At 34.3% G+C, this 12703-nt stretch overlaps 1 protein-coding gene across 1 annotated transcript in view; it reads right to left on the bottom strand.

Moving 5' to 3' along the window:
• The window catches only part of CFAP47 (cilia and flagella associated protein 47), a 427534-nt gene that overhangs the window by 227789 nt on the left and 187042 nt on the right, over nt 1-12703 (bottom strand). Inside the window, exons 34-36 of the mRNA XM_015127166.3 lie at nt 8698-8795; nt 8290-8406; nt 1425-1559 (exon numbers count right to left, since the gene is read on the bottom strand). Of these exons, the coding sequence (XP_014982652.3) occupies nt 1425-1559; nt 8290-8406; nt 8698-8795 (350 nt within the window). The remainder of the gene's footprint in view (nt 1-1424; nt 1560-8289; nt 8407-8697; nt 8796-12703) is intronic.

The raw sequence follows: 12703 nt of genomic DNA, 5'->3' as shown, positions 1-12703 counted from the left end.
TATTTCTAGCAAAAGAATAAAATGAGAAAATAAATCATGTTCTATTTAAACATGATTTAATTTGATTTTTAACATCATAATTTAAATTTATTTTTAAACATTAGCCAGCATTAATATTAACTACTTAAAAATGTCAATAACAATTAAATGATATGAAGGAATACAATCATGTAGACAGAATTAGAGAATTGGTAATAATAGTTAACAGTAATAAATTATACTTAATCAAATTTACACTCTTGTCTCCTGCAGGCCTAAGCAAAAAACTTTTAACTCTTCTGAAATGTTATTTTGAAGTCAAAAATTCAATATAATTATAGCTCAAGGCTAGTTATTTATCCAAAGCCCTTGAATGTCACTGCAATTAGCAAATTATCATAGTAAATACTGAATTCTATGGAGTTTTATGTCTTTTTTTGACAAAAAAGGAAAGAAATAAAGTAAATAAAAGAGATTGAACCTCAGTATTTACTAACACAAACCTAGAAGAGGAGGCTTTCTTTTCACTAAATTCAGCCCTCTACATTTTGAGACAAGAACCTGGGTTTTGTGTTTTATTTTTTCAGTTTTTAATGAAATCCTTATTAACTGATGCTCACACCATCATGGAGGTTACAGTTATTTTCTCAAAGAAGTTACAATTACAGAACAAAGATCACTGTGGCATATCTTTTGAAGACCACATATGGATAAGTTTTGCATCAAAAATATAAAATTATCGGCCGGGCGCGGTGGCTCAAGCCTGTAATCCCAGCACTTTGGGAGGCCGAGATGGGCGGATCACTAGGTCAGGAGATCGAAACCATCCTGGTTAACACGGTGAAACCCCGTCTCTACTAAAAAAAAAAAAAAAAACAAAACACTAGCCGGGTGAGGTGGCGGGCGCCTGTAGTCCCAGCTACTCAGGAGGCTGAGACAGGAGAATGGCCCGAACCCGGGAGGCGGAGCTTGCAGTGAGCTGAGATCCGGCCACTGCACTCCAGCCTGGGCGACAGAGCGAGACTCCGTCTCAAAAAAAAAAAAAAAAAAAAAAATATATATATATATATATAAAATTATCCTCCTTCCCAATCATATATTAAGAGAGACACACATAAAACAGCCTGAAAAAAGGAATAAACATGAATCTTATCAAAGCAGTATATTAACTTGTATACAGAATAATATTATTTTAAATCAAATGAAAATGAGTAAGAAAAGAGTCTTCATTTCATTGCAAGTGGTGATTACTCAAGTAAAAATTGCACCTTTCGCTCATCTAGACCTTTGGCTTAGAAGAAGCAACATTTGATAAGGTTTATTTACTTTTAATAAAATTATGTCATATAGATACTTGCTGTTAATTTTGGGCTGGGAAAGAAATATCTAAAACCTCTCTTAATTGTGTAACTCCTTGTGCATTTTGACCCCAAATTTATCCTTACCTTATTCAGTGCCGTGTCATGTAGAGTACAATCAAAGGGCACCACCTTCTTAGGGAGATATGTAGGGAGTCTTTCATACATGTAGACACAAAGCATGAGCATCAGGATTGGATTTGGGTCACAGATGTCTGTGGCCTAGTTTCAAAGAAGATAAATTGAAATTAGAGGATGCATTAGTTAGAGTTTTCTACATAGGTAGAAAACCAATAGGATATATATCTGTATCTATGTGCGTGCGCGCGTGTGCGTACACACACACACACACACACACATATATATGAATGGGAATTTATTAGGAAGAATTGGCTGAACAATCACAAAGTCCCACAATAGGCTGGCTACAAACTGCAGAATGACGGAAGCCAACAGGGGCTCCCAGGGAAGCCAGAAGCATGGCTCAGGCCAAGTCCCAAATCCCCCAAACCAGGGAAGCTACAGTGCAGGCCCCATTCTGAGGCCGAAGGCTGAAAGCCCAAAGGAGGCTGCTGGTGTAAGTCCTAGAGTCCAAAGGCTGAAAAACCTGGAATCAGATGTCCAAGGGCAGAAGGAGAAAAAAATGCATCCTGCTCCCAAAGGGAGAAAGAAATCATGACAAAAATTAAAAAGAACAAACAAACAAAAAAACCAAGCAAACTGAATATCCCCCTTCTTCTGCCTCTTTGTTCTGGCCACTGCCACAGCCAGTCAGATGGTACCAACCCACATTGAGGGCATATCTTCCTTTCTCAGTCCACTGACTCCTGCAACTATCTCCTTTGGAAACACCCTCACAGACACACCTAGAAACAAAACTTTGTCAGCCATCTTGGCATCCTTCAATCCAGTCAAGTTGACACCTAATATTAATCATCAAACAAGATAAATAGATAAAAATATAAAAAGAAGAAAAGCATAGTAAATCAATTATTGAATTACTTTTAAACATTTAAAATATTTGTGATTGGCAATGACACTGAAATATAGATACAGCAATAATACTGCTCTGAATCAGAAGAGCTTGACCTAAGTGTTAAAAAATAAATGTGTCCTAAGCAGATCACTGATCTTGTACCCTCAGATTCTGTAAAAGCTAGCCGGAACTCAGAAGAACACTATACTCTAGAAATTATGACTAATGTGACTATTACTCCTGAAGTTAAAGATGGCAAGAGATTTTCAAGCAAAGGCCCATAGAACCAATGGCACATTAAATGGGCTTTATAGAATGCTTGGACTTCAAATATGCTGTGTTTGATGTGAGGAAAAGGGTGTAGTTTTTCAGAAAAGCAATTACTATAGGATGAGGAGATAGAGAAGCCTAGTGTTTGTTCAGTATAAGAAGTTCCATTTGGGTCATGCGTAAGAAAAGGGACAATTAGCGAGAAAAAAGACTAAGGAGTGCCAGACTACATTGTGAAGGTCTTAGATGGCAAGGTGAGGGACTTGATTTCTGAACAAGAAATAACGTAAGAGCAACAATTAGGCAGATCAGGTAGGAGGCAGTTGAAGAAGTACTTTTCCCAGAACAGATAAATAATAAGGCAGAGGATGTAATTACTCTGATAAACAAAATACATTAGTAATGATTACTAGAGTATATTTGAGATAAAATCCAAAATTACAGCTCTATGATATCAGGACAATAAATATAGCCAGAGCGTAAGCTGAAGCCAAAAAGTAGAGTCAGGAACAGAAGAAGATAGAAGCAGTGGGGAAAAGTTATTCACAGCACAAAAGTATTGGGGTTGGTGTGAGGGATTCGAAGACATAAAAAACACCATTAATAGACAAACAACTCTGTCAGTGTCAATATACAAGGAGCTCTCCATACTTCCACAAAATGGAAATGAAGGTCTGCTATGACTTAATGGCACATACTCAAGTTAGCAACTGAACAGGATCTGAGCCTGGCCTAGAAATACAAATAGTGTGAAAGCCAAGGAGACCCAGCGTGCTATGTGGAACTAACGCACTTGATTCTGAAATTTGGCAGCAGTTTTTAGAGAATAATGATAGCCCCACTGGTGATCTGCTAGTCCACATTTCCTCATGCTCTCTTATTCTTCTTGGGAAAATAGAAGGGTTTGTTCTTTCTTGTTTTGTTAATTAGAAGTAAGGCTTACCAACGAAGGTGCCTGGGCAGAAGACTGACAGAAAGAAAGCTGGACTGCTTTAGCAGGGTAGAAAGCTAACTGTGAGTATAATGTGAGGAAAACTTGGAAATATACCAGGACCATAAAGTTTTTCATCAGTATTTTGTGGTCTCACATTCTTTAATAAAGACGACATTAGTAAATAGATGTAGAAAAATGATTTAAGAACAAAATTAAAATATGCAGAGTTTAATTGTCACATCCATTTTTGAAGCCTAAGAAGGTACATTTTTAAGTGAAGAATGTGTAGCTCTGCTGGACCCTGTGTTTGGAATCAGCCTGTAGGGTATGATCCGAAGAGGGCTATCTAGGGTGACGGGAGGTATGTTTACTGGGGAAAAGAGTAGTATTAATGGCAGAACACTCTGGGCTCAAGTCTAGGATGAACCAAAGTCTTTTGAACCATGTTTTAGTGTGTACCCTATAAAATGGTATAAATAGCAATATAAAAATTATTTTAAAAGCTAAACTTTGAAAAATCCAGCAATTTGGCAATTTAAAAATATGTTTTTAATGGGAAACTATATTTAACAAGACATTATACTGAAAAACCAAATAAAAGAGCATTCTTACCTTTCCTTATACATTTAAACAAAAATGACCTAAAGCAATTAGACTTTCGTTAACCTTAGGCTAGAAAGCCAAAATATTAAAATAAGTTAGGTTTATTTAAAACAAAAATTTCATGTGAAAGTACTTTTAAGGACATAATCATTATTTTCGCTATATGTATCTAACCAAAAATAACGTCAATTGTATTGGTACTTTTTTTCCCTTTGATGACAATGTTTTCCTACTAGATTAACAATATGCAGGAATGTAAACAAACAAAAAAAATCATAAAAATCATAACAAAAAAATCAAGAAATCTGGTAAATTAATTCAGGTCCTGCTATGACACAGAGCCAGGCTCTTGATTAAGTCAATTGAATTTCCTGGGCCTCAGTTTCATCATCAGTAACCAGAAGGGGTGATAAGATCTTGAGTTTTATGCTGGATGTAATGTGCCATAACTTTAAGGTATCACTAACTTTCAAACAAGACACCAAATATAATTAGCAGTACACTATGATATACTAAAATCCTACAAAGACAGCTGTTGATTGCCCTCCCAACAACCATTTTCTTCTTTCTTCTTTAGTAAGAACCTCATTTTTTGTGAATATTCTTTTTTTAAAATTTTTAATCAACCACTGGTTAGCCACAAGAATAGGATTCAATTCTGGCCAATGATATGCAATAGGGAATATGCTGTGGGGGCACTGGGAAAGGTTTACCTTCTGGAAAAAGAGAAGTGCAAGAAAAGATGCCACTCAGCCAGCCCTCAAACAGAACTGTAGGAAGGTGTTATGTGAGACTTCTGCAGAAATTTGGGAGTTATTTGTGTAGAGTCCTAAAACAAAGCTAGCAGGTCAAGAATGGCTGAGCAAAACTGAATCTCTGATAACTTTGTTAAAAAACTGAACAATTATCCTTATAACCTTTGATCACCCAACTATCTTTTTATAAAATATTAAATTGCCTTATTTTAAACCACTTTTACTCAAGAATTTTGTTATTTAAAGCTGAAATTTTCCCTGTGATTGTGAAGGTTAATTTTAGGTGTCAATTTGACTGGATTGAGGGATACTTAAATGGCTGGTGAAGCATTGTATCTGGTATCTGTGAGAGTGTTTTCAGAGGAGGTTGAAGCTGAGTCAGTGGACTGAGAGAGAAACATCTGCCCTCAATGTGGGCAGACATCATCCAATCAGCTGGGGCTGGACAAACAGGTAAGAAGAAGGAGGACTCTCTGCTTTCTCTCCCTTCCAGAGTGAGACACCTTGTCTCCTCCAGTCCTTGGACATCAGACTAGGTTCTTCAGTTTTTAGACTCTAAAACTTGCACCAGTGCTCTCTGGAGGCTCTCTGGCTTTTAGATTTGGACTAGGGGCTGCACCATTGGCTCCCCTGATTCTGAGGCTTCTGGACTGAGCGATGCCACCAGCTCTTCTGTGTTACAGCTTGCAGGCAGCCTATCACGAGAATTCTCTGACTCTGTGTTCATGTGAGCCAATTCCCCCTAATAAATTCCCTCTCATATATCCTATTGTTTCTGTGTCTCTAGAGAACCCTCACAAGTGATAAAAAAAAAAAAAGAATCAAAAAAATTTAAGAAGAAAATTAGATTATCTATTCACCCTCAGTTCCAATCACTACTCATTAAATTATGTGTAGTAAAGCTCCATAAATGCTTATTATATTTATTTTGTTATCTATCTTTGCATGAGGGAACAAAACATGCATTCTATGCTGTAGTCAAATAATTCCATAGGATTTTTGCTTTAAATAAAAATCATGTCATGAAAAGGAGATTATTTAATAACTGTATATTCCTACTGGCAGGATTCTCCAAAAAGACATAACATTACCCCAGCAACTTATGAAGCTAATTTTCAGGCTGCAATTAAGAACATAATAAAGAAGAAACTTAAGCATTAATAATTAAGTCCGCTGCTGAATTTTACAGGATTCAAGGGTGGACCATTACAAGCACCAGCATTAATTCATTACGTATAAGTTCATTAGAGGGTGATGGTTTTAAATCTTCCATTTAGTGTGGTTGGTAAATCTGGGCTAATAAAGAGTTAGGGCATTGGAATCAGCTGATAAAAGTTTGGTCATTATCTGCTAAGCCGACTTTCAATTACTTCATTCATCAAATCTTGGACAACTTTTCCGCATTTTTATCTAGTAGATACTTATTTTTAAATTATTTTTTGACTATACAATAAAATAAATATATTGAGCCAACACATGTGAGGAAATGAAAAAGCAAAGGACACAGTCACAATGTGTGGTTTTTCTAAACAAAGGTATTTTAAATTTCTTGTGAACTCCTACCAAACTCTCAAGGGTCAGCTTAAACACTAAGTGTTCTGTGCAAATTTTCCTGGTATCCTTTTTAGAGTGACTTCTCACCCCCTTTGAGTCTCACAGCATATTATTTCTATGTCTATTGTGACATTCACTGTCACTTTGCATCAGCCTTGTTTCATGTAACTTGTGATTATTAGTCTGCAACATCTTTGAAGGCATGAGTGTAGTTTTGTCACATCTGTACCCCTGAAGGATGTATCCTGTGTCTTTCATGAGGGAGGTTAAATAATTTGTTGAATTTATGGGAATTGTAATATTTTTATTCTTCAAAACCAAAGTCTTTTATTAGAGTTTGTCCTTAAAACTCTACTATTATAACAGAACTCTCTGACTAAAATTATTGATTGCAGTTTCCCTTTACCATTGTACCAAAAAATAAAAATAAATGAAAAGAAAATGAAATAAAAAGAATACAAATGTCAGGAATGGTACAAAGTGACATTAACATGCAAGTGACTTTAATACAAAGAAAAAAGTGAGTAATTATAAAACTCTTTTCTCCAGTGGTATAAGATATCATTTTGGGCACTAGTATCATCAATCTTTCTGGATCACAGAATGAAAAACTCAGAGTTAGTTATAATAGTCTTTCTCCAATGCCCTTCTTTTGTGGCTGGTCACCAACTCTAGCAAACCTCATGATTTTTCCTACATCAGCTTATTATGTTTTAATCCTAATTAAAATGATATGAGTAGAGAAAGTAATTACTGTACTCCTTGACCAGTTGAAATTGCATTGCGATTGGTCTGTGTTCCCTGTCATCAGTTCCTCTTCTCTCAGTCCATACTGACCATTGTTGTAAGAGAAAAGGCCTTTTATCCCCCATAATTCCCACAGGATAAATTCCTGATTTTTTATGCTGGTATTCAATATCCCAGTATATGCCTGTGTCTGTTTCCAATACCAAACTTCAACTGGGGAAACCTAGTCACACAATTTCCTTAACATATGCCACTTTTTCACACTCTACATTCTGTTCATGCTACTTCCTCTGAGCAAACAACTTCCTCTCTTACCACTACTAATGCAAATCCAATTCACCCTTCCAGATCCCAATTAAATTCTGTCTCTTCCACACTGTCTTTGATGTATCACTCTGCATCACATTGATCTCTTCCTTCATCTGAATTCTATACTTCATTTTTTCATACACCATTAATAATAAATAAATAGAACATTATCTTTTAACAGACAAATATCTTGATAATTTAATGAATTTATATATTCAAAGTCAGGAATCATTTATTTTATCATTTTATGGCCCCTAAGTAACAAACAAAAGGCTCATGAAATAGTAAGCATACAATATATTTTTGAATATTGCTACTGAGGTCTTGATGTGAAAAGCCAAATAGAATTACAACTTGGAGGTCAACATACAATTAAAATGTATATTGCCATTATGACCTCTACACAAACATTTATTTTAAAACTAAAGTGAAAATTTATTTTTGCTACTAAATTAGAAGATAAAAATATGACATCTATATTTAAATAAAAAAGCTCTTTTAGTTCATTCTTAGATTTTGAATAATGATTATAATTCACTCGATGTTTATTTTTGGGGTTTCAGGCACTTGGACTGTAAGAACTTTCCTATTATGCACAGCTGGATGTATATAATTATACAAATTTTAAAATATCCAGTCAATTTCTGTGGAGTCATATTTCAAATTCCACATTTTAGCAATGTCTCATCAAAAGCCTGTTTCAATTTAAATTTTAAAAAGATGAACAAGCAATACTACAAATGAGTAAGCTATCAAAAGAAATTTATAAAATGTTTGCAGAATGTTTAATATAAAGGCACCCACCTGTATTTCCATGTCAAAGTCAATTTCATAAAGAGTATTTACAATAATCAGGCAATTGTGCAGATACTCTTCAGGACTTTTTGGTCGTGTGTACATATTTGTAAAATGAGACTCAATCTGTAAAAAAAAAAAAAAAACTCAAACCTTTTGGTAATGGAATAAAAAATTCTGTTTTTAAATGTTCTCTATAGTTAGGCAAAGAATCATTTAAATATTAATATTTATCAGTAATAAATTATTGCAATCAAAATGCAAGAATAAACAAAAAGGTAGTGCTAGCCATTCAGATTCAGGTGTTTGACTTGTAAGACATTTGAAAGTTTCTGTTTACAGAAAATATACTTCAAATTTTAATCACTAAGTTTTTTCAAATAATAGAAGATCATTATGCATAACAATGACTCTTACCAAGAATGGGCAATAGGCTCCCAATTGTGTTGCAAAAACAAGACCATCTGAAAGATCTTTGTCAAAATTTACTATCCATCTCTCAGAAGGGATAACATCTGTTTCAAAAAAGAGGGAGAGTAAATACAACAATAGTTTTACTTTATTAAAAGATACCTATGGAAATTTGAGCAATAGTAAAAGAAAATTTTGCTTCTGCCTGGAAAACAAAAAGTATATTATATTGGAAATAAAAACAAATTTTAAGATTAATACTATGAGAGTTATCTGTAAGGCTTTATAAGCAATTGCAAGCTGTCTTCTTTATTTCTACATGAGCTGCTTTGAAAAATACACTACAATGTGGTAATGGAATAGAAATTCAGTGTTTCAAAATTACCCATTCTGTTGAGTACCTTGAGGTTCAAATGTTTAATCAATGATCATCAACATGGGTAAGGAAACTGAAAAGGCATGGAGTTACTTGTAACTTAAGAGTGCTAGTGCCAGTTTCTTTATTTCTTGCAGAAATTCATCCACATGGCAGAAAAGTATGTGAAAGGAATTCAAGATTTATGGCTTAAAGAAACCAAAATTGACCTATAAAAGGCAATACAGGATGGAGGAGCAGTAAAAGGAATTCTCAATTACAGACATGATTACTATGCTGAGTCTGGAACAAAAAGAGGAAGTATTTGAATTTTAAGTGAATATCTGAAATATTGACCTATATTGGGTGGAAGCTAATTTAAACAGTGGAAATAATTGCTATGTTGAATGTGACATTTTCTTTTTCAATAAGTTTCCAAATAGCCTAGATTCTTTATGGTGTGAGACAATTTCTTATCTGAAAACAAGGGGCAAATGGTGATCTTTATAAATTCCCTCAAATCTCTCTACTCCCGTTTTCTGTGAAGAAGAAAAACCATGACATGATACACCCATGACATGTATATTAGCTTCAAAACCGGGATTGCCTTACACCTGGAATTGGAAGACTTAATTTTCTCTTGAATCACAGATGTCCTGGACACTTCACAGACAATTTCCAGTACTTTTTCATCTGAGAAGCATTGAACATTTCTATAGGATTTCTATAGCATATCATCACAAAATCAGTCTAGCAAACACAGATCACTAAGGATTTTCAACTAATGCATAGCAAACAACCTCTGTATTTTTCAAAGTATTATTTCCTGATAGAAACTTATAAATAACATTTTTGATATAAGATTCAATGTAATCAAATTAATGATTTTAAATACACATTGCCAGTTAGCTGAATAATGATAACATACATATGCTTCTCTTTTTTGTCCAACTTTGATGTATAATTGACAAATAAAGAGTATATGTATTTAGAACATAAATTATGTTCTGATATAAGTATACCTTGTGCAGTGATTCCCAAAATCAAGCTAATTAACATCTTCATCACTTCACATAGTCACTATTTTGTGTATATGTGTGTAGTGAGAATATAAGATATACTCTCTTAGCTAAGTAAAATGTGCTTCTCTGAATGTATATTTGCTATCAATAAAAGCCAAATATTTCACTTTTGTAGTTAATATTTATTTTTCTATGGACTGGAAGCAATGATAACTTTTGATCAGATAAAGGTAATTTACTAGCCTTTTACACTGATAGTCAGTTAGCAGTAGATAGACTGTATCCACCAGATAGCACATCCTTGTCTTGTACAGACATTAGAGGAGGGACAGAAATTGCCTTGAAGGAGCTTAACATCTTGTTGCAGGAAAATCAAATCCATAACAGGAAAACAACGAATTAAAAAAAAAATCCCCCAATCAGAAGTCAATGAATACATAACAATACAGCAACAACTAATTGTTATCCTGTTATTTCCAACTCCAACAATCACAACTCAGGACCACAGAATTCATTATGATACCCGCCCCACCTTATTTTGTCAATAGTGAAAAATCTCAATCTCATTATCTAAAATATTTTTATGTATTGGTTAAACCCTAGGATGTATATACAGTGCTTTCAGAATTGCAAAGCCATACCCCTGTGAAAAACTAGAGGAAGGTGTGTTTGTATAGTTCTTTACTTTAGTCTTAGACTATACAGTCATATTTCTTTACAATTAAATAAGCTCATTTCTTTTTCATTACCATCAGTGAGGTTGTCCAACATTTGTAACCCAGCTATATTCATTTGTCACAGCCTGCATTTTGTCCTTACTTACATATCTTGGTTGATTTTATAAAATTACTTACACTAGCATTCACTCTTTGTGGTACACACTTATAGGAACTTGAGGAATACATTTTCATGTACCTGCCATCACATTTCCATATAGAAAAGTGTGATCACCCCCCAAATTCCAAGGGGCTGCACTGTTGTAGCCAATCCCTACCCTCATCTGTTAGCACCTGGCAAACACTGATGTGTTTTTAATCTCAATATCTTCACCTTTACCAAAATGCCATAAAACTTGAATCACACAATATCAATATGTAGTCTTGTGGGGGTCTTGTTGTTTTGGCTTCTTTTACTTAGTGAAATTCATTTAAGATGCACCCGTTGTGTGAATCAATAGTTGTTGCTGTTTTCATTGTTGAATAGTGCTGTATTTCATGGATGTCACAGAGATGAGGTATCCATTCATCAATTGAAGGGCATTTGGTTTGTCTTCAGTTTAGAGGCAATTATGAAAATCCACTATGAACTATCTCATGTAGGGCTTACTGTGATCAGCAATTCTTTAAAAAAATTTTTTTTTATTTCCATAGGTTTTGGGGGGAGTTGGTGGTATTTGATTACATGAGGAAGTTCTTTAGTGGTGACTTGTGAGATTTTGTTGCACCCAGAACCCAAGTAGTATTCACCGAACCCAATTTGTAGCCTTTTATCTCTCACTCCCTTCTCACCCTTTTCCCAGGAGTCCCCAAAGTCCATTGTATCATTCTTATGCCTTTGCATCCTCATAGCTTAGCTCCCACTTATGAGTGAGAACATACAATGTTTGGTAATTCTAATGTATTTTGGTGAAATAGCTGGAAAAGAGATTTCTGGATTATATAGTAATGGTAATGAGCAACTTATATATGCCTTTTTTCTATCTATCTTTTTCGGTGATGTATCTTTTCAGAAATTTTGACTACTTTTCAAATTTGGTTGTTTATTTTCTTGTTGTTGAGTTTGGAGAGTTCTTTATGTATTCTGCATGCAATAAATTTGTGGAATATAATATTCAAAAATATTTTCCCCCAGTCTGTAGCTTGTCTTTTCATTCCTTAATAGTGTCTTTCACAAAGCAGAAATTTTAATATGGTAAAGTCCAATACATATGGTCGGCATCCCATAGCTAGAGAAGATGATAAAAAGTAAGAGCATGCAAGAAAGAGAGAAAAAGAGGGCCAAACTCCCAACGTAACTAACATACTCCTGAGATAACAGCATTACTCAGTTCATGAAGCCAGAGTTCTCATGATCTAATTACTTCCTAAAAGTCCCACCTGTATTGGTTGGTATTAACCATTGAAATGGCAATGAAATTTGAACATGAGATTCATTTGAACATATAGATATGTATATACATGTATATATGTGTATATATACGCATGTATATAAAAGTTGTGTGGGTTTATATTTAGATCTATGATCTACTTTGAGATAATTTTAGTACAAAGTGTGAGGTACAAGTCAATGCTAATTTTTTTACATATGCACCTCCAATTATTCAAGTACTATCTATTGAAAACACTAGCCTTACTTGATTTAATTGCTTTTGCACTTTTGTAAGCAAAAACACCCAGTTGATTATATTTGTGTAGATATATTCCTTGTTTCTCAATTCTATTCTTTTGATCTATGCATCTATTCTTTTGTCAATACCACCCAGTCTTAATTATGGTAGTTTCAAAATTTCTTCCACCTTTTCAAAATTGTTTTGGCTACTTTAATGGCAATGCCTTTATATATACATTTTAGAGCCAACTTATTGGTATCTATCTATAAGAATATGTGATGGTATTTTCACTGGAATTGAATTGAA

This window comes from Macaca mulatta, chromosome X (genome assembly GCF_049350105.2).
Source record: "Macaca mulatta isolate MMU2019108-1 chromosome X, T2T-MMU8v2.0, whole genome shotgun sequence".
In the NCBI taxonomy this organism is placed as follows: domain Eukaryota; kingdom Metazoa; phylum Chordata; class Mammalia; order Primates; family Cercopithecidae; genus Macaca; species Macaca mulatta.
Note: the sequence above shows the minus strand (reverse complement) of the source record. Positions and strands in the feature narration are given on the sequence as shown.